The sequence below is a fragment of the Pieris napi genome, chromosome 18 (genome assembly GCF_905475465.1).
Source record: "Pieris napi chromosome 18, ilPieNapi1.2, whole genome shotgun sequence".
Taxonomy (NCBI): Eukaryota; Metazoa; Arthropoda; class Insecta; order Lepidoptera; family Pieridae; genus Pieris; species Pieris napi.
Genome location: NC_062251.1, coordinates 2,830,175 through 2,854,502, shown reverse-complemented (window position 1 = coordinate 2,854,502; position 24,328 = coordinate 2,830,175). Strand labels below are relative to the sequence as shown.

Below are 24,328 nucleotides of genomic sequence, written 5' to 3'. Positions count from 1 at the left end.
CTAAAATTTTATTTTTTCGTTCCCTTTAATGTTTGAACCTTTTTGTATATATTATGTATTCTCTGGCTATATTTTTAGTGTAATTATTTGTTATTATATATATTTTTTGTTAGCTGTATGATTACGAAATAAGTAATCTATAATCAACTAAACCGATTTTGATGAACTTTGACAGTTGTCAATACATCGAAACAATAATTTCGGTTATTTTAAGGTTTTTAGTTTTAGGTTCATTGTTCTAGTATATGTCATGTGAAACATGGTGGCAGGTACTTACAAGCGTTGTGTAAAACAAAAAGCTTGTAAAAAGAGTGGCGGAGAGTTTATTGCCAGTTCTTCTCTTTCGTTCTACGCCCTTGAGAACTGGCAGTAAATGTAAAATTAGAAGCATTTAATATATATTTATTTTTTGACGTTCATAAGTGTACCTATATGAATAAATGATTTTGAATTTTTATATAGTGTTTTATTTTCAAGATATATAATTCGATGGTTTTGAAATACTTACCGAATAAACACAATTTTTTTATTTTGAATAAAATAAGATTAATATAGACCCCTTGGTTGACAACAGGTATAAAACGCCTAATGACTAAACCTTTTTGTGTTAAAAAACCTAGTGTAGAGAAAATAAGTGCAAGTGCGGTATCTCGGACACACGAACATAGTGTCTAATCATTATAGAACACTAAGACTGTTGATGAACATTACCTTAGTTTAAGCTATTTATTAATATTCTAGAAAATTAAGTCAACATAATATTACTTATTAGCCATAATTATTGTATAGGCTAGATTGTAAAGTCACACTCTATTTTGTGAACGTTAAAATTAATAAAAAATATATAGACCCCTTGGTTCGTAGACCTGCGTTTAAAAAGTAAAAACACCCTGTATAAACAAAATCTAACCCCACCAATTCAATCGACCCTTAAAAATCGCAACTATCCAATTACTTGTTGACATCAATCACTTCCGGCAATTAGCGTTGAGTGCTTCCGTTTACTCTTTGTCTTAATTTTAAAAAACCTATTACAGGAACAAAGGACACTTGCAACAAAGAACAGAGCAACAACTACGTGATGACAGGACAACAGATAAATTGTATTTTTCGTAGATAAAGTCAAAGTCAAATCGTTTATTTCAATTAGACCACCTAAAATGGCACTTTTGAACGTCAAAAAAAATAAAATATAAAGATGATTCTAGTTGCCCCTTCCAAAAGGTAGTTTCGTGTGGAGAAGAATGGGCAAGAAACTCCACACTTACTCTTTTAAAATAGGTTTACAATAGATAGAGTATAGAACTAGATGAGCTTCTAAAATGACAATAATAACTAAAGGGAGAAGGCATTAACGCGAAATACTTAAGTGCGAGCGAAACAGAGTATCAGTTTTTCTGTCTCTATTTGCGTATCGGGTTTTATTTGTTTACCACCGAGCCCTTGGTGGTAAACAAGTTTTCACCGCTTACTGATAAATCTATGAAACCCAAGTCAAACCCATATTTTAAGACTTTATCCTTATAAGAGGTGTATTTAAAGTGTCAGTCTTGGTGAATTGTTGCATAATTGGCTGTAAAAGCTATAGTGAACGTAAAGAACCAAACATCTTCCATCGGTAAGTAGCTTATTTTGTCACGACTCAGTAACTTTGTTCAAGAATTATTCATTCGATTGTGTATTTTGGTCAATCTTCAATGAAAAAATTAAAAAAAAAAACTGTAAATACGACATATGTCAATCATTCGCTATCTCACACGTTGTACGTGCCTGGTTTATACCATAGTTCGTCTACGGTATTTTTAGTGCTTTTTGACGTATATATTCTATTCGATGACAGATGACAATAAATGTCAAATTAAACCGTTTATATTAAAATAGTATATTGTAGTATTGTTTTTTATTTTTTCCCTAAACCATCACTCAAGTATTACGTAAGGGGGGGATGGGATCTTTGATTTTCTTATTTGGTGATTACGTCAATAGTTATTATTTACTTTTTTACACATATTACCCACACATTGTATAAATATTTTTGAGAGCTTTGCTTACTTTAGCTGACAACAGGAGAGGGGAAAAAAAAATAAAAAAAACAGTGGCGCTACAACCTCTTTAGATCTGGGCCTGAGATTTCTGAATCTGTTTCATGATCATTTGTCAATCTAATAGGCAAGTAGGTGATCAGCCTCCAGTGCCTGACACACGCCGTCTACTTTTTGGGTCTAAGACATGTCGGTTTCCTCACGATGTTTTCCTTCACCGTTCGAGCAAATGTTATATGCGCACATAGATAGTCCATTGGTGCACAGCCGGGGATCGAACCTACGACCTCAGGTATGAGAGTCGCACGCTAAAGCCACTAGGCCATCTCTGCTTTGGGATATATTCATCAATATATCCAGTTGACAGTAATTACATATATAGTTTAGATGATAGGGAAAAGAACAAATATTTTCATTGCTTAATTTGCACATGGTCATTTTTTGTAGATATTAATGTGTTCTATAAAACTGTAGTACATTGCTTTGCTCTGTTGTCTATAGTTTCGACGTACGCGATATAAGAATTTTTATTGGTATTTTTTTCATTATTGAATTTTTCATACTTACCCTAACATTCTACAACTTATATTGATAATATAGGATTCTAATGGTGAAAGAATATATCAAATCGGTCTAGTAGTTTTGGAGTAATGCAAACAAACCTTTCCTCTTTATAATATAATTAAATGCATAATGCAAGCAAAACCGGGAGTAATACTGTGTGAAATAAGATCAATTATTTTGTCGGTGTGTAAAGAGGCGCGTGGCAATTATTTGCGTCGGCAGTTTGACGCTTTTGTGCCCCTCGTACTTGAGTTTCCAGAACAGGGATGGTATGGAGGGGTTGTTCTATCAAAAAGTCCTGTTTTATTCCCCTTATCACGGTATCACCATCTCTTCCAATAAAAAAAAACAACAATCAAAATCGGTTAACGTTGAAGTTATCCACACAAATAAAAAATATATACAGTCTTAAATATATTATTTTATAATATCGAAGTTGATTAACTTTTTAATCAATTAATTAGCTGGTTGCTACGTATAGTGGAGCGTAGATTATAATAGTCTTAGATTAATAAAGATTATTTGTATATTCATGTAATCAAATGAATAATATTGATGAAGTTGAAAATATTACATATATTAAGAAATATATAAACCATATACTTATAATCTGTGTCGTAGGAGTTGAACCAAATGCATAATACCTCTGCTAAAGCAAATTTAAATATGCTGCAGCTGATTTTCATCATCGGACGTCGAAGCAGAATACGAAATTCTCCCCCCATTACGACGTCCGTATTTCACAACTGAGCGTTTTTGGCGCATCACCGTTAGAGGAACCAGCTGCCCAGAAGTATTTCCGAACCAATTCTTAAAAGGCCGTCAACGCAGATCCTTCTAGCAACATGAGTGTCTATGGGTATCACTTAACATCAGTCTTCTACCCCAGTTACATAGACAATTGTTAAATTAGTTTTTTTTATAACTCACAAATTAATAGAACGTATTATCAAACTTTATGTAAATAGTTAAATTCCTAAATTGAATTATTATACAAAACTGCTCAATCAGCGTCACTAAAACTTGTTTTAAAATTTATTTATAAATTAAACAATACTCCACGGCCATCGCTGTGCTGACACCGCGGAAGCAATCTGCTCCGACACCACTTTAACACGTACCACAGTTGATATTTAAAAGTGCATTCTATTGCATTCAAATAAGGTTTAAATTCAAATAATAGCGGCTTAGAATAATTTTTGTAAGCATTTTTACATTTTCAGCTATGCAATATTTTTATGGTCATTAAAGGCCGTGACCATGCTTTAAAATACTATCTAATATATGAAATTCTTGTGTCACAATGTTCCCATACTCCTCCGAAACGGCTCGACCGATTCTTATGAAATATTACTATCTACTATCTTTAGAGCTACTATCTTTCAAACCTAAGTGATAAGGGGTGTCCACTCCATTTTTTTTTTATTTTTTGGACATTTATTTTGCTTTTATTTTTTTATTATACAGCATACAAAAATACATACAACCCGTTCTCACCCCTCTACGATCAACCCCTATTTTTATTATAGTAGGTAGTTATTTTTATTGAACAAAATTTTTTTTCCTAGAAATAATAAATTAAAAATAAATAAATCAGTGACGCTAGATATAGGGAATAAGTGATACATGTATCTTATGTTCCATAATAAACATATTTTATTTTATTTAGAAACTCTTTAGGTCTTTGCCTCAGTATGAATCTGTTTCATGATGATTTTTAAATCTAATAAGCAAGTAGGTGATCAGCCTCCAGTGCCTGACACCCGCCGTCGACTTTTTGTGTCTAAGACATGTCGGTTTCCTCACGATGTTTTCTTTCACCGTTCGAGCGAATGTTAAATGCGCACATAGATAGTCCATTGGTGCACAGCCGGGGTTCGAACCTACGACCTCAGGGATGTGAGCACGCTGAAGCCACTAGGCCAACACTACTCCAGAAATAATATACATGGCAAAACAAATATAACGACATTGGAAAAATGAAATCATCGTTATCGTATTGGATACAGAAATCTTTTCTCGTTAAATTATTTAAAAACATATTTATGCGTCTTAACACAATTTTTTAATACCGCCCAAGGACAGCCAGAAGGCTCGCAAGTGCGTTGCCTGCCTTTTAAAAATAGTCCGCTCTTTTCTTGAAGGACACTAAGTCGAATTGGTTCGGAAATACTTCAGTGGGCAGCTGGTTCCACATAGTGGTGATGCGCGGCAGAAATTGCCTTAAGAAACGCTCAGTTGTGGAACGACGTCAAGGTAATACGGATGGTATTTCGTATTCTGTCTTGACGTCCGATTATGAACCTCAGCTCAGTCTTGAGATTCTGTAACTCACTTTTCGAACTCTCACAGCGGTTTTCGCAGCGGCGGTCGCGCTCAAATCTGACATTCTGATAAACAATAAACTACAATTACATCCTTATCAGAATGCCAAATCATAAACTGCTTCACGACTGATTTGAGCGCGACCGCCGCTGTGAAAACCGCTGTGAGGGTTCGAAAAGTGAGTTACAGAATCGCAAGGCAGGTATTAGTCCGAACAACTCCTCTGAACAGTCTCCATGGTAAATGCGGTACCAGATGTAGAGACATCCCACATCTCTTATGTTAGTAAACATAGCTAATAGACTTTTATTGATACACTACTTCGGTTTGAAATCGGTTAACGATTTCATAGAATTTCTAGTTTTGTTGACATAGAGAAAAGTGTTAAATTACGACCATCTGTCAGGTGTTTTGACATTCAATATATTTTGTAACGAATATGGTCTATGGTTCTTAGTATAGGTTAGGTATTTAGTACAGTGTTACAAACAGTTGGTGTTGCAAAAACACGTTACTATTACACACTATTCACAGAAAACCTTTTGCTATTTTGTTATTGGAAAATTGAATAATTAAATTTATAACACTTGCAATGAATCTGATCGGGCATTAATGGGAATTTCTATGCAGCGTGAGCAAACCAAATTAGACCCAAAAATTGAATTCTACAAGAAGACGGATCACCTACTTGCCTATTAAAATAATAGTCTACAATAAATTACCAAAACAATTAAAAGATCTTCCGTCTAGATTCTTTAAAAAGCGACTTAGTGAATTACTTTTAGAAAAAATGTACTATTCAATAAATGATTATTTGCATGAAACACCGTAATTGATATAAAGCTAATGATGTAATGTATATAATATAATAGACTAGATGATATAAGAATTGACTTTGAATAATAATGTAAAATTCCTTAAGACAAATTTGCGCGCCATCGTGTGTGGCAGAATATGCGAACGATTTACGATTGTATCACCTTAACATTTTGTACCATATTCTTGCAATAAATAAATTATTATTATTATAGCAAAAACCAAAGAAATCTGGCGCTAAGATTAAAGGTTGTAGCGCTACTGGGACTTTAGAATATTAGATTTTGATAGAAACTCGTGCAGTTCGTACAATATAGGTTTTTTTTTATAGAAAACACGCCCATGAACACTCTCAATGCCAGAGGCGAGTGCTTTGTCATTCTTTTAGGGATTGGTACGCTCTTGAAGGACCCTAAGTCGAATTGGTTCGGAACTTCAGTCGGCATCTGGTACCACATAGTGGTGGTGCGAAAACTTAAGAAACGCTCAGTTGTGGAAAGACTACGCGGTGATGAAAGGCTTGTAACTTTTATATATCTAACTCTATCGGCTACAATATGTGCAAAAGAGAAATATATGTTTTTGTACGTTTAACTTTTTAACGTTCACTGCGTTTTTGAAGCTTTAAAAAACAGGTTCCACTGTTTGAACTGTGGCGCGCAAAACCCTCGAACAATAAAACGCGAAAATAATTCTCGCATTGCGCATGCCTGTTTGACATTGGCAATCTTTATTGCATTCCGAGAAACAATATTAGTCTAGAATCGTTTTCCATTGTATGTCTTGGACTAAGCGTATATTATATTTCCAACACACAAATATATATTTACAATATAATAATAATAATTAGACTTGCAACGAATAATCGGTTACTATTCGGTATTCGGCCTATTCGGCTGCTTTTATTATATTCGGCCGAATACTTAATTAATATATATTGTCATAGTGAAAAATTGGTAAAATTAAGAATTAAAATCGATTGATTACGTATATAATCATATTTCCATTTCTGTTATAATCATTTAAGTACAACACAGGTAGGTAGGTACATAATCATCTTCTGAATTGGAAAAATGGAGGATTCTATGTGGAGTTATTGTGGTAATCAAAATTTAGAAGGGTTCTCATTTCTTTTATAATCATTCACAAGTGTACAAGTTTTTGGCGCTAAAATCCAGCCGAATACTTTTTTTTTTTATATAATAGCGAGCTTGCGGGACGACCAAAAAGGGCAGTCTACGCAGCCCATAGACACCCATTTTTAGTGGGTGCGTTGCCGGCCTTTGAGGGAGGAGTAGACTTTTGCCTAATATTCGGCTATTCGGTCAGAGGCCTCGCCGAATATACTATTCGTTGCAAGTCTAATAATAATAATTAAAAAGTTATTTAAAAGAAAATTAAAACAAATTTAAAAGTTTGGTCCCTGCAGTGTACCCAAAGCTGACAGCATTTCCTCGCTGTATTGCGATACTTATTCGTTGTGGAAAGCACCAGCTCTGGGGTCACCGGTACTATCTACCAGGCGCCAACTAAAATCTTTATAGGGTGGGTAAAACTTGCTGAGTTTCTTGCCCGTTCTTCTCAGAACAAGGCCTCCTGGTAGCGAACGGATGGCGTAGTCTTGCTCTTTCGCGAATTGTGTAAACGTTTTTGACATTCATAAGCATGCCCTAAGACGCATCTAAACTTAATAAATGTATTTTGATTGATTGATTGATTGATATCGAACTCACTTAAGAACAATTAAATAAAGAAAAGGTTTTTACATTTATCACCACCGAATGATGGGCGTAAATCAAGAAGAACTGGCAAGAAAATCTACTTCATTAATGGGACTTTGGTAGGGGATTCTACTTGTGTATACGTTATCTCCGTCTATCCCTCGCACAAGCAATAAAGCTTGCGCGGGCGCAGGCGGAAATTAATAAACGGCTCAAATCTTTAACTCTGATTTTGTTCCCTTCTAGTTTTGGGCCATGGGGTTCAAATGCACAGCTAATTAAAGATTTAATTTGGCGCCTGGTAGTACCGGTGACCCCAGAGCTGGTCCTCAACGAATAAGTATCGCAATACAGAAGGGAATTCCTAATAAGGTACTGCCACAGAGACTTTTTAATTTAATTTTTATTATTGTAGGTTGAGAATGTATTTTAATTTGTTGTTAAGTACTAAAATTAGTTTTTAAGTCACTAAAAAGGATCTGTAAATGGAATGAATAATTTGCATTATAAGGCGTTTTAAGGAGATATCAAAAAGTTAGTCGGTTAGTCGACATCACAGGAGACCGAAGAGCTGGCAGCTACCTCGGACAAAGAATTAGTCTAGCTATTCAAAGGGGAAACGCTACCAGTATCTTCGGAACATTGCCTAAAAAAAGCGACTTAGTGAATTACTTTTAGAAAAAATTTACTATTCAATAAATGATTATTTGCATGAAACACCGTAATTGATATAAAGTTAATGATGTATGTATATAATATAATAGACTAGATAACATAAGAATTAACTTTGAATAATAATGTAAAATTCTTTAAGACAAATTTGCGCGCCATCGTGTGTGGCAGAATATGCGAACGATTTACGATTGTATCACCTTAACATTTTGTACCATATTCTTGCAATAAATAAATTATTAATTATTATTATAAAGGAACTCCTTTTAATAATTTATTTTAGTATATTATAATTTAAGGTTATATTGTTTTTATAATTAAGTGTGTTTATAAAGAAATACATATTAAATAACTTTACTATTATTTACTAAAATATAGTGACTTAAAAATAATTATTTGCATTTATGGATATTATTCGCCTGGTCCTTGTATATTGGAAACGCGTTCAAATTTATTAGTTCACGCCAATCAGCGGTAAAACGAATCGTAACTGACCGTTTCACCGAAGCCTCGTAGTTGTACCATCGAGTTTTCAATTGTCTGTGAGTTTAAAGGACAAGCAATAACTTGGTCATCATTATCACTTGGTCTTACTAAAACATGAGGAATCCTTAAGGTGACTAAGCTTCAGAGACTGAAAAAAACAGTATACAAAAGCATACAGGGGCTATTCGTTAGTATTACGTAACGAATTTGGGGGGGGGGTCTTTTGTAAAACGTTACGAAAGCTTTTTTTGATCATTTTTTTTCTGCCTCGTAAGCTACTATTATTATATATATTAATAGTAGGTATTGTGACTTAGTTAACCTTTTAATTGGCATTAAAATTTTTGTTCATACATATTTTTAATTTTTCTTTAGATTTTACTTTATTTTGGGTTTTTATGGATAATTAATTATGCACTTCTTGTACTTTACCCTCTGTAGGTGTTTCTTTTTCATAGTTCCACATTAGGATTGTAACCTGCTCTTTAGTTTTATTATTTTATATGTATATTTTTGTATAATCTTAATATATATAAATTACGTGTCACGTTATTTGTCCGCTATGGACTCCTAAACTACCGAACCGATTTCAATCAAATTTGCACACCGTGTGCAGTTTGATCTAACTTAAAAGATAGGATAGCTTACATCTCAATATTATTTTATTGCAAAATATATGTTTATTATTTGATAGTCACAATTCTAACAGATGGCGCTGTGTTGAAAGTGCCAACGTTTCACATAAGCTACAATTTAATGGCATAACCACCAAAAAAGCATGGCGGTCCCCATGACTGGTGTTCTCCTACCGTTTCCCTTGAATAGTTTACTACTATGTAATATAACTAAAACCTTAGCCACAGCAACGCTTGGCTACTGCTAGTATAAATAAATATAGGACAAATACAAAATTAACTTAATAAAATATGTTTTGACACTTACCTAGCATCCAAGAATATAAGTCTCATGTCCAGGGACGCTCTGAACATGAACATGTTTGAGTGGAGTTTCAATTCCGTGACAGCCGAGGGGGGGAGGGAATGACCCACCGCTATCAGCCCAAGTGGGGCTGAACCTTCGCCGAATCTCCGAGCGCGGAGGTAGCCCGAACAATGAATCACCTGAAACCAAATTTCTTTTATCGCAAAATACATTTTTTTTAAAGACAATTCACACCAATTGATCTAGTCCCATGCTAAGCTGGTGAAGCTTGTGTTATGGGTACTAGACAACGGATATACATACATATCATAGATAGACATATAAATACATATTTAAACACCCAACCTAAGCACAACACCAAATGCTCATCACATCGATGTTCGTCTCAGCCGGGGATCGAACCCGGGACCCATGGATTCGCAGTCAGGGGTACGGGTATGTTAGTAACCGAGCAATCCAAGCAATATGCTTTACAAATCCAAACAAATTGAAGTCACCCCTCGCCCAATTAACACACTCGAACGTATGCTAACATTATACAATGCGAGGGGCTGGTTACTCGCGTTTGGTTTACACGAATTAACATAAAAAGCAGCTCAAACAGGGACCTATAGCTCTGTGATCACCGAATATAGAACAGGAATTCTTCAAATGATGTAGCGTGAAAGACATGTTTTATCTACTTTTAATACCAAAAACTATAAAAGTATATATTCTCATTTAGGAATCAATTATCAATTTTTATAGTAGTTATTAACTATTTTGGTTATTATAGCTTACACATAAGATATAGATATATACTGTGGCGGGCTTTTTTGTAGCACTATTTAAGATAAACATTTCCATCATACATTACATATGTGTAACTCTAGCGGTTTTGGCAGCGCACGATAGCTCGCAGATGGCAGATTTTTTATACTTGATATTTTAGACAATAAGCTGTATTATTGTGAAGTTTCATTAAAATCCATTCAGTAGTTTTCATGAGAGAGTAACAAACATCCATCCATACTTACAAACTGTCGCGTTTATAATATTAGCACGATTATACAACACATGCTTGGAAATATGAAAAATGTTTTTATCTTCAAATATTTTTAGTTAGTTACATACAATAATGAAAGTCCCTCTTGCCCCGTGTTCTATAAAACAAATTACCTTATATCCTGATGTTGTTAGACCAGCATTACGTTTCGCTAGGACACACTTCATTCTTATGAAGAACGCTCTCTCGCATTCTATATCCACACTTGAGCTCCAAGTACCTCCGACTGGGTAGCTATGGAAATAAAGTTTGATTAATTCAAATTCAAATTCATTTATTCATATAGGTAACACAATTTATTTTTTTAATATAATAGGGGGGCAAACGAGCTTGCGGGACGACCAAAAAGGACAGTCTCGCAGCCCATAGACACCCATGCTTAGTGGGTGCGTTGCCGGCCTTTGAGGGAGGAAACAATGTACACTTGTGAACGTCAATAAAGAAAATAAACCTATGACAATCTTTTGAGCTGGGTTCATCGCGTACTAGGCTTTTGGCCGTGGGTAATGACGCTCTGATGGGTAATAAGAGTAAGAGACCGGACGGTATAAGTTTGAATCCATGGAAGATGGGCCGGGTGCTAGTATGACCTGTTCAGACACACTGGCCCCTTCCCATCTATATGAAACCAACAACAGAGCTGGTGCAGCTTGTGATGCGGCTGAAAAAGCTAAAGCCTGCAAATACCCCTCTAGGCTCCGAATATGATTTTGTCCCATTCGGTGTCAAGACCCTTGGTCCGTGGGGTCTTAGCGCTATAAGGCTTTTTAAGGATATATCTAAAAGGTCAAACTAGACTGAAGAGCTGGCAGCTACCTCGGACAAAGAATTAGTCTATTCAAAGGGGGAACGCTCCAATATCTATCATAAAAATAATGAAAATGGTCTTCGTTTGAGGCTCAATCACGCCTAAACCACTGATCGTATCGACATGACTATGCGAAACTACCACCATTCGATGCGAAATTTTTCCTAGATTATTTATTAAATTCCAACGTTCCTTCATTTTTTTATTGCTGTTTTACTTTTATGAAAATTTATCCATACGGACTTCACCGCGGAAACATTCGGGGAGGTTTCCTAGAACCTCTAAACGTCAACATCTGTTAAAAACTCGATTTTCGAAATATTTCAATTTTCTTAGCGGGAAGTTAAAAAGAAGAATAATAAAAATATGAAAAAAAAATAAAATAATGACACATAAAATTTATTTTAATTCGTCCAGCAAAGCGGGCGCGAAACGGCTAGTCTATCATAAAAACAAAAACTAACCTTAAAATATAATAACTAAAATATATTATTAAAAGGAGTCCCTTTAGACAAGGTTCCGAATAAACTGGCGTACCCTTTGAATAGCTAGACTAATTCTTTGTCCGAGGTACCTGCCAGTTCTCTTTCTTGAACTTATGAATATCGTGTTAAAGAATAAGAACCCTATGGCTTATGGCACTTCAAGCATCAGAATACCATATCTCTGACTCGGCCACAGCTTCTTCACACTCTCTACTTCATGACTCTCATACCATCATAGGATCACAGCAGTATCAGTAGCAGACGCAAGCATTAACTTGAACATGCTCGCACGTCGTTCTAATACTCCAAACCAGGCTTTGAAATTTCTCTTCGAACTTTAATAAAATCTTACTAATTTTTAATTACCATCCAGAAGTTGTTATGAACTAAATAAATGAAGCAGATTCTTACCCAATAGATGGACATTGATGACCCAAATAACTATGTGGATGCTGTAAGCTGAGAACAGCGCTCATCTCTTCATGATCAGCTTGGTGGATGTACTCATAGATTGAATTGCCAGTCAACTCCACCTGTGAAATTCACTAAATGTAGTTCATTCTACCTAAAGTGAGCTAGGGAGCGTTCAAGTATTACGTAACGCGTTTTGGGAGGGGGGGGGGTCCTTTTGTAAAACGTTACGATGCGGGGCGGGGATTGAATTACGCGTTATTGTTAATATTTTCGACTTACACCACATAATAGTAACTTAAGAGACACAAGGTGGTCACGAAACGTTTTACTATGCTTGAGAACATACTGTACTAGGGTACTGAAAAACGTTACGACGAGATACATGGGGGGGGGGGTCAATAATCTCCAAAAATTGCGTTACGTAATACTTGAACGCTCCACTACCGAAAACGAAGCCAAAATCGCATTATGAAAAAAAAACTCTCAATTTACATTAGTTCTCAAACGGAGGTGAATTGGCAAGACACGCTTCAACACTCTTTAATTAAAGTTTCTTACAAGAATACACAATTTTTTGGTTGTAGCAATATGTTGCAAAACAATTTATTTTCTCTCTGTAAGCTAATTGTCAATAGACGCACGCGACTTTGACCTTGAACTGCTGAGCGAAGAATAGTTTAAGGTGAAACATAATGTACAGCAATGGTCTTGCAACCCAGTTTGTTCAGACTTGATCTATGAATTGCCATATCCTGATGAGTTTAAACATTAATGTTTGGACAGATATTATATATATTAAACGAATTTCTTGGTTATGCACCAGTTTTCAATCTGAATGTACCACTTTCTTTGCAAATAAATTTAATATTATTTAAGAGCCCATAAATTATTGTTCTGAATCAATTTAAAATTTTAACAATTTTTAAAGCTCGTACGCTCGTAAAGAGCTTAAAGAAAGATGGTTCAAAGCCAGTTCAGTTTCGAAGGTCCGATTTCATTGGGATGCCATCATCATCCTGGTACCACCCTTGGAGTCCATGCTCCTTCCATCCTTGGGCATCTTTTACTCAATAAAAAATCAACAACATATTAATCATAAGTTTTACACAAAAAAATATACGGTTGAGTTGAGAAACCTCCTCCCTTTTAAAGTCGGTTAAACCTCCATACCTGACTCAAACCGAGGTGTACCGACGCAGTCTCACTGATATACATGATCTTCCCATCAGGTGCCACTACGAAGATGAAGCCATCGAGCGTCTGAAGTAGATGGGACCCAAGTTCCCGTATGGAGAGCTCCCGCGGCTGCGGTGGTGGTGGGGCGGCGCCCCAAGCGTCTCCTAGGCCTGCAAAACACTTTGTAAGGCCCATGGTATCTCAAGACATAAAATGGGTGTGAGAATGTTACAAAAAACTTTAGTGGTGTCAAGGGACACCCGGATGGAACGAAATTCCTTTCGATTAATTTATATGTTAATTGGTATTATAACAGTATGATAGATTTTCTCGACACCAATCTTACGACGAAAAAAAGTGTTAGTGTTATTTATTGTGTATAAAATTATGTTTTATTAAGTATGACCCATCTGTGCCTGACACACGGTGCCTGACTATCAGGTCATAAACGTCGTTCCTGTCCTTATGTCCTTTACTATGAGAGCTGGATGATTCTATGTGTGCAATTAGCTTACATAGAATCATCCATTAGTTACATTCAAAATTCAAAATCATTTATTCATTTAGGTAACACAATGTACACTTATGAACGTCAAAAAAGAAATATATATGAAATGCTTCTAATTTTACATTAACTGCCAGTTCTCAAATCAAGGGCGTAGAACGGAAGAGAACTGGCAATAAACTCCCCGCCACTGTTTTTAATTGCCAAGTTTTTTGTTTTACACAATGTTTGTATGATGCAACCATGTTTCACATGACAAGTAATTAATAATAATGAAATAAATTAAAAACAAAGATTTGTCCTCTATCAGCAGGAGGCATGGTGAAATAGGAGCACGCACTTACATTCTCGTGGGAACAACACGCAAATACATAGTCGAAATAACTACCAACTAAAACCAATTACATACCATCAGGAAAAACCTGTCTCATCTTCAGGTAACTGGTCGTCAGCCGTATGACAGATGCTTTATCCAGCTGCGACGTAATCGCAGAAGGGAGTGGCAGCAACTTCGCCAACTCCAGGAATTCTGCATTCTCCTTTTCTCTTCTCGATCTCGCTGCATTCTTGCTCTTTTCTTTCATGATCGCAGCGTTGAGGGAGTGAGGCCGCGACTCTTTGCGGCACGCTGTGAAAATTGAATGGGATTTTTAAACGACCTTAAGGCATTTAAATTAAATTTATCTAGAACTAGTAGACTCGGCCAAGCGTTGCTGTGGCTAAGATTTTTGTTATATTACATAGTAGTAAACTATTCAAGAGAAACGGTAGGAGAACACCAATCAACCATGCCTTTTTTGGCGGTTATGCCATTAAATTGTAGCTTATGTGAAACGTTGGTATTTATTTTGATAAGGATCAATACCTAGTTCGTACCGAGTTCGTTCGTAAAGAGCCTTTTCTAGCGGTGGTATTTTAATAAAAAAGAGACATGCTGTCGCGACATTTTTTATATATAGTGGTGTGTCCTGAAAAATTGTAATATATCATTTTTTTCTATTTATAATATATTAATAGTTTTCGCAGCGCACACGATTGAAGGAAGTTTTTTGTTAATTTTTTTACACCTTGGGTTAGATTATTCAAGTTTTAGTAAGCATCCGTATTTTTTTTGAAAATGAAACATAGCCTATGTCACTCGGGAATAGTGTAGCTTGCCAACGGTGAAAGAATTTTTTAAATCTGTCCAGTAGTTTCGGAGCGTATTCATTTCAAACAAACAAAATATCAAATCTTTCCTCTTTATAATATTAGTTCTGTTCTGATGTGTAGGTTTAAACGGATAATAAACAGTCGGTTGATAATAATGTAAATTAATTTCCACAGAGACATTAAGAGGTGCAGCAAGTCTGAGACTAAACAAAACCTCGTACTGGAACCCTTGATCTTGATATCAGATACCTGTTTCGTGATAATTTTTCTTCTTCAAGTATCAGCCTTGCATGCCTGACAATTTTTCTAGTATAAAGTTCAGACTTACTATCTAGCCTATACAGTAAGCGGGCGTCCATAAATTACGTGAGGTGTTTAAGGGGGGGAGGGAGTCGAGTCAAATCTCATTTAATCTTACGTTGGAGAGAGGGGGGGTCTCGGCAAATTTTTTCTGAAAAAAAAAAAATTTGGAAAACGGTTGACCCTAAAGGCCATCTCTGCAACTTCCCGCTAACTCCATACCTAAACGCTCAACATTTCACTTATTTTGTTTTAGTCGTAAATAAAAGCACGTAGCAAATATTTTCTTTTTTCAATAACAATCCAACGCGTTTACCTAAGAAACCCACATTTTGAAAAATCTCACGTGAGATTGGGGGATGGGGGAGGGGGTTAAATCAAATCTCACGACATCTTATTAATTAACTAACAAAGATTATTGTTCATTAACAGTGATCTTCAATATTTCTTTACACTAACACTATGTTCGTGTGCACTTGCACTTCTTTACTACACTAGTTTAAGTATCAAATTGGCTGTGCCAAAAATCAATCTGGAACTGTTTAGGAAAAACACCTTTTGTATGGCAATTAAAGTTTACAATAAATTACCAAAACAATTAAAAGATCTTCCGACTAGAGTATTTAAAAAGCGACTTGGAAAAAATGTACTATTCAATAAATGATTATTTGCGTGAGACACTGTAGTTGATATAAATTTAATAAAGTATGATATGTACGATACAAATAATATAAGAATTGACTTTGACTAATAATGTAAAATGTAAAATTCCTTAAGACAAATTTGCGCGCCTAGTATGGCAGAATATGCGAACTTACGATTGTACCACCTTACACATTTGTGTTCCATATTCTTGCAATAAATAAATTATTATTATAAAAATGGTTTAGTTCTGTTGAGGCGTCTTTGGGTGAGATCTATAGTGCGCACTTGGACTTTGCTCAGACTTTACTTACGAAAAACACTAAGGTTAAACTATGATTTAGTATATTTATAGACATTTCAACGGTGAGATTAAGCTAAGCTCAAGCTAAGACAGAAATTGATGTTTCATTTCATGCAATACCTTCTTTATTATCCTTTAAAAAAGTAAAGAATGGTTATAGTTAAGTCTGAGCAAAGTCTAAGTGCGCTCTATAGATCTCACCCTAAGTGTCAAGTTAGATTGTTTCAGCATTCACATGGTCTGCCATATTCCAATATTCCTCACGATGTTTTCCTTCATTATACAAAAAGAAAAGTCTATTCACAGGAGCTTGAACTTACGATATCAGGGATATAGTCAAGCCTATCTGAGCATACCTTGTGTTGGAGATGCTTCTGAAACCTAGTATGTAGTTACACACTTTTTCATTCACTTACTGACTCACTCACTCGCTTACACATTTGCACCTACACACTCACTTATTCACTCAGGTGTGTTGATAATAGTTGTAAAGTAAATTAAATAAAACGTGTAATTAGATTTTATATAAATACTAGCTGACCGGGCAAACGTCGTTTTGCCATGTATATAATTTATAATACAAAAATAGGGGTTGATCGTAGAGGGGTGAAAGTTAGGGGTTGTATGTATTTTTTAAAGCTGTATCATAAAAAAATTGAAATTAAAAATTTTGTCTAAAAAATAAAAAAATAAATTTAGGGGTGGACTACCCCTAACATTTAGGGGGATGAAAAATAGATGTTGGCCGATTCTCATAGATACCGGATAAGCACAAAAAATTTCATCAAAATCGGTCAAGCCGTTTCGGAGGAGTATGGCAACGAAAACTGTGACACGAGAATTTTATATATTAGATATCTTAAGGAATTATATTTAAGTTTGTTATGGAAGAGCTGGGAACCTTGACACAGGTATTTCTTACTTAAAAGGGTTCCAAATCTTCACACATTGTAGCGCATATCTACTTGAAATGAATAAATACATTTTTTTTTATTCTGCTCTTATGAGACCAGCAAACGTAACCCAAGGGAGTGAAGATGTAAAACAAAACACGAACGACCAAATCGATTGATTGGGATTGGTCAACGTCTTGTCCAATCACGGACACGCGACGACTGTTTGACCAACTGCAATCAAACGATACGCCATTTTGTTTATACTTTCTCACCCCTCAGTGCTTATAAACATGAGAGAATTATGCATGCAAATAATTTACATCACCAACAAGAGTTATGAATATTAAAATATTAGAAAATGCAAGACGAAAAAGCACAAGCTTTTGATTATATAAAATGCATGGAGCATCTGGTTCTTGGATATTTCGTACTCTAGGATGTTCAACATTTAGTATATATGTATATCTCATCTCCCTTCATGATCGTATACGATCAGGCTATCGTGAGAAGACTGGCGTGAGCTACGTAGTACCTAAGGGCTAAAATCCCATCACATTTTCACCTGGTGCCGCAAATAGTCGCGGCCTCACTCCATCAACGATGCGATCGTTAAAGAAAAGAGTAAGAATGCAACGAGATCAAGAAGAGAAAAGGAGAATACAGAATTCCTGGGATTGTCAAAGGTGCTGTCCCAACAACAAAGTGGCGGTGGCGAAGGCCACATATCGCGCACGGACAATAGACCGATGGACTCGCAGGCGCCTTGAATAAAGACCTCGGCAGAAGAAACGACCGGCAGATCACTAACTAGGACTGGCGGCATCGTCAAGGAGGTTAGCTCCCAGTGGATGCAGAGAGGTCAGTCCAGGGCCTACTGGAGATAGGTAGAGATCTCAAAAAAAGCCTACATTTAACTAAAAGCTTTTGTTGACTTGACTTAGACTTGAAAAAGCCATACGAAATACAGAAATTTCTGTATTTTTATTCACAATTTTTTTTTAAAGACAATTCATACCAATTGGCCTAGTCCCATGCTAAGCTGGTGAAGCTTGTGTTATGGGTACTAGGCAACGGATATACATACATATTATAGAGAGATAGACATATAAATACATATTTAAACACCCAAGACCTAAGCACAACACCGAATGTCATCACATCGATGTTCGTCTCAGCCGGGGATCGAACCCGGGACCCATGGATTCGTAGTCAGGGGTAATAACCACTAGATCAATGAGTCGTCAACACACAAACATAAATTAGGTTAGAATATAAGCAAGCTAGCACGGGAAATAATAACAAAAACTAAATAAAAACTTAAACCTCATTATAAGCATGATAAACAAAGTTACGGTATGTTGGAAGATTGTTATAAATATATTAATTTTAGTAATCAAGTTGTAAGAGCGAGATAGCCTATTCATTGGACCAATAAAAGTAGCAGATAAGCGAGCCGTAGATACATATATACTATGTAAAGATTCAAATTTGAAGTATTTCAATCAATGCAAACGGATAGGAGGCTCATCTGATGTTAAGTGCCGCCGCACGCAAGTGCGTTACCGGCCTTTTAAGAATTGGTACGCTCTTTTCGCGGCCCGGCCGGCCCGGATCGAGGCACAAGATCGATTTAAGTTCTTAATTCGCGCTAAAACCAACGTTCTAAATTCAAAATTCGAATTCATAAACTACAGAATTATAGTGCGTTTGACTATAGCGGTATAAATTGGCGCCATATGTCGTGTTTATTGTCACACATTTAGCCAATAACAATTTCGTGTTAGTGCGGTCATTTGTAAGTATTACCGCGGAATTGAATTATTCATTTCGCTAGGGGCGTACCTTTCATAAACAATAAAAATAATAAATATTTATTTCTGGTATAGCAATGCTTGAAGTCTAATTTACTAAGTGATATTGCAAATAACCGAATTTGAATTTCGAATGCCGTTATGCAAATTAGTTTCTTCTATTTTTAAAGTCTGTGCGGAAAAAGAAACGGTGATAGTTGACGAATAAATATAATTCATATCTGCTACGATATCATAGATTATATTATGTTAAGAATCAGACTCAATGTTTTTGACATGTCAGTGTTAGCTGCCAGTTTTTGGCGGGAATTTATTTAGACATTTTTGAAGTTTTATTAGTTTTAAGCGCACAAAATGTATAATATTAAAATATAATTAATTATATAAATAATTATATACAGTTATTGGCAACAAAGCAGCTATAAAACATACATTCAGTCTTTTAGTTCTAGTTTTGTAGTAACCTTTGAGGATTATCGTTACAAGTATTAATATTTATTAACAAACAACAGTGTGTCACCATATTATTTTTCCAAAAAATAAATTACGAATCCTATCTATATACCTAAATAAAATATAATTTTAAACTTACAAAAGTCCATATATTCACTATATCTGATACGTTCCTTGCTTGGATATTTCATTATTAAATTAAAATCGTAAAATTACAATTCCACCTTACGCGCACAGGTTCAAAATTGTACTGGCTGATTGCACCTTTTTCCTATGTCCGTTTCCGAAAAAAAAAAATACAAAAAAAAGTTACACAGGTATCGCAATAGGCCCGTATAAATTTGACAATTGACAGCCCATTGTGTTTCGAGATAATGATGTTATACAACAAGGGTTGTAATAGTATTTAAAATGTCATAACTTCGGCGTTTGATTTTGCGTGATCCCGTATCGGTTTTATTTAATATATAAAATTCTCGTGTCACAATGTTCATTCCCTCCGAAACGGCTCGACCGATTCTTATGAATTTTTCATGCATATTTAGTAAGTCTGAGAATCGGCTATTATCTATCTTTCAAACCCACAATTTTTTATTTTTTAGACAAAATTGTTTGTTTTTATTTTTTTATGATACAACATACAAAAATACATACAACCCGTAACTATTGACTTGAACTCTGATGTTTATATAGAGAAAAATTCATAGAAAAACCTAAAAAGTTTTCATTCCGGATTACCGAACAGTCTCTGGGGTAGCATAGCAAAATGTTCCATGTTGGTATGTACTAAAAAGGTAGGCTAAGTAAAATCACATTAAGGAGAAACGAAGTTCGCGGGGGCAGCAAGTATAAATGTAAGTTAATCTTTAAAATAATCGCATCGGTTTATTAAAATTGCTTCAATAGAAACTGTCAAAAATGTTTGCATGTGTCGGCCACACATTGCTGGTCGCCTATTACCTTATAAAATTAATTATATACAGAAATATATATGTGAAATTGCAGCGCCACTGTATTTAAGATATTATTATACTGGACAGGAAGGCAATGTAGAATGATCACGTCATAATTCAAAGATTACATTATGAATCATTATGCGCGAACACATATTTATACAAAGGACTAATTTGCATATCAGCCATCTTGACCATAGACATTGGAGACGTTCGAAATTTGAATCCGTTTGATTGAGAGTGTTGATTGAAATTTGAATGAAGGGATGTGTCGATACGAGTTTTGTTGAATGGGGATGAGTTATAAAATAAGTTTAGATAAAAATTATTTTAATTTAAATTGTATTCATTTGTAAGACCAACGTGAAATTAAGATTGCTTTAATAGGAGACTAGAAAATAGTAAACGTATATATAAATAAATCTCCTGTGCGTGTTTGTAGTCCTAAACGGCTGGACCGATTTTAATTAAATGTGTGTAAAAATCGAGAATGGTTTAGTTTTACTTCAAGCTAGATCTCAATTAAGACAAATAACGTTATACGCTAGTGGCTTCAGCGTGCGACTCTCATACCTGAGGTCGTAGGTTCGATCCCCGGCTGTGCACCAATGGACTATTTATGTGCGCATTTTACATTTGCTCGAACGGTGAAGGAAAACATCGTGAGGAAACAGACATGTCTTAGATCCAAAAAGTCGACGGCGTGTGTCAGGCACTGGAGGCTGATCACCTACTTGCCTATTAGATTTAAAAATGATCATGAAACAGATTCAGAAATGTGAGGCCAAGACCTAAAGACGTTGTAGCGCCACTGATTTATTTATTAATTATGTAAACTGCATATTTGTAATAAAATTATAGAGAGTCAAACGTTTTACAAATGGGCTAAGTTTGCACGCCATTTATTAAAAAGGGAAGTATGTATGAAGTATGAACTCAATTTTTGCACCAAGACGCCCATTGGTCCGTCGTCATCCTAGCTCCCAGAAGCTCAGAAGCTTCCTGGGCAATTCGCTGTCTGTTCGTGGGGAGGCTACAGCCACGACTCCAGGACTACGACTGTAGCATCTGCACAAGGGAATGTCTGTCGCGCCAAGGAGAAAGAGATGTTTATTAAGGAGACAGTGGCTCGTATGAAAAAGGGAAAGACTAAACCTTCTTTGACTGAGAGATTCGCTAAAACAATCAAAAAGCATGTTTAATTAACATAAAAAAATAATATCGAAAAAACAGAGGCCATTGTTAAAAGACTAAAATAACATAGAATGATGAATGAACGATTCTAAATCTCAAAATCCCGCGCGTTATGACGTAAACTGTCACCCCTCTAAAACAATACTTCTCAAGGACCACCGGGCGTACCCAGATCCGCTTCACGTGTGCGCTGTTTTTGTTGCACAGAACATAATCCGTCTAAACACTCTACTGTCTATGCAATTTATGGATCGAAGAGTGGCATTAAAATTGTTATTTTTGGTCTGTTATTTATTTTTAATTTGTATGTGGGAACTATTACTAAAAAATGGACTAATAAAATACACGAGAAACTAGATGTTTACATTAGTCAAATGTATTTTATACATTATTATAAAATTCTATACAATTCGGGATTATAAAGTCGATTAAAACCTCCTTACTCCAAACTCATTTGTCTTCTGTCAAATTGTGTTTAGATTGTGATGGTGTTAAACGAAGTGAGTGGCTAAAACTATCTTAAAATACCAGCATTGCGAGTTAACGGTTTTCACTTAACTAAATTGGTTAATTTATAACAAAGCTATTTATATTTGTGCTAAAGATTGTAGAATTACTACACTGATATTATAAAGAGCAATGATTTGTTTGCATTTCTCCAATCCAATTTATTAAGTCCCTTACATTACTGTTGAACATAGTCTGTAGAACATTTTCCAAAAGATTTAGTATAAAATTTATATGTTGGAGTGAAAATATAAAAAAATACTTTATCGCATACTCTGCGGAAACTATTGATAATAGAGCAAATCAATATCTATGAAACGATAGTATACGTCTATATAAAAAGTTTTATTTTTAAATTCAAAAGTTTTTACCGAGGAAATCTTTAGTTTCAAAATATATGTTTCGATAAATATATATGTATAATACTTTATATTAAATTAGGTAATGTTTTTATCATATTTCATAATCGGTTTGCCAGTTTTTATTAATTAATATATTGTTATCACGTATAATTGCAAAACTGTGACATATCTAGTGATGTCATAATTAAAAATTGCCAAATGAAATAAATAGGATATAATTGTATTAATTTCTTGTGTAAATTTTTACCAAGGAACTTATATTTGCCATTATACCGCCCTACCGCAAGGACACTTATAATTCTACTATTGTCTATGCCTCTGCATGTCATAATCTGCGCAAGGATAATCCTTTTCAGATGTTTGTACTTCTTTGTGCTTCGTAATCGGATAATAAAGGCATTGGTTTTATCGTCAGGTTTTTTTTATCGGTGGGCAAACGGGTAGGAAGCTCACCTGATGTTAAGTGATATCCATGGACAGTCTCAATGCGAGACGATGCGTTGCCGGCCTAATAATGAATTAATGAAAATCTTTTTGCCTTGGAATTTTCGGCCTGGCTTTCCTGAGGTCTTAGATTCGAGTACCTTGTGAACCAACGGACTTTCTATCGCATAACAGTACGTGGTAAAATCGACCCAAAAACCGTCAGGCACAGATGGATTGACTTGCCTATTACAAATCAAGGAACAGATACGTTGCCGGCTTTACTTTTGACCATTCGTCGTTTCAATTACCTAACTTGCTCCTTCAATTCATCTACCATTTTACATCGCTTCCTGCTGGCGTTCCTTACAATTCCATATTTAATTCTCTCTATCTCTCTCTTCATTTTTACTTACTTTTAATTTTAGATAAAGAAATCAATTATCATATAGGTATATTTGTTGACTACTGAAAATAGCTCAACTATAAGAGTCTTTCCTCCAACTTTGATTTTGTTCCCTTTGGAGTAGAGACTCTTGGGCCGTGGGGTTGAAGTGCACAGGCGCTAATTGTAGATAGTACCAGTGACCCCAGAGCTATGCTTTCCTCAACGAATAAGTATGGCAATACAGCGAGGAAATGCTGCCAGCGTTAAAGGTACACTGTCACAGGGACCAAACTTTTAAATTTGTTTTAGTTTTATTTTTGGAGTTTACTGCTTAAGAAACAATTTGAGTTATAAGGCCCGGTACGGATTTTTATTATTATTTTTCTTATGACTATGTACCTGCTTAGTTTTTTTTAAATATAATAATTCAGTGTCGCTTCAGCCTTTTTTAGGTCTGGTCCTCATATTTATGTATCTGTTTCATCATTTGTCAGTCTCCTGTGAAACACGCCGTCAATGTTTTGAGTCTAACGCCTGTTTTTTCAAGATGTTTTCCTTCGTACAAGCGAATGTTAAATGCGCACATAGAAAGTGCATTGGTGCCGGGGATCGAACCTACGACCTCAGGGATGAGAGTCGCACGCTAAAGCCTAGGCTCTGCTACTGCTCTAGAAATCTTCTCTTATATAGGGCTTAAGTTGTCAAACAAATTCTGTAAACCAAGATAATCTATTATCAAATCCTCAAACGTAAATAAAATTTAATTTTTGCGTGGGAACATGTGACAAGTCAATAAAAGATGGTCATTGTTTTTTTTGTCTATTGTCTATCGCCGCAAAGGACGCACGTGTCTATGACAGGTTTTACTATTCTGCACCGTAGTAGACACCTGTAGCGCTATTGTCTATGCAATCATTCAGTAATTTGTGTTCGGGTTCTGTG

At 35.3% G+C, this 24,328-nt stretch overlaps 1 protein-coding gene across 1 annotated transcript in view; it reads right to left on the bottom strand.

Annotated features, from left to right (window-relative positions):
• LOC125058480 (single-minded homolog 1) overlaps positions 1-24,328 on the bottom strand; it is a 44,107-nt gene that overhangs the window by 4,601 nt on the left and 15,178 nt on the right. Inside the window, exons 2-6 of the mRNA XM_047662576.1 lie at positions 14,411-14,629; positions 13,491-13,666; positions 12,318-12,439; positions 10,727-10,847; positions 9,569-9,747 (exon numbers count right to left, since the gene is read on the bottom strand). Coding sequence (XP_047518532.1) covers positions 9,569-9,747; positions 10,727-10,847; positions 12,318-12,439; positions 13,491-13,666; positions 14,411-14,629 — 817 coding nt within the window. The remainder of the gene's footprint in view (positions 1-9,568; positions 9,748-10,726; positions 10,848-12,317; positions 12,440-13,490; positions 13,667-14,410; positions 14,630-24,328) is intronic.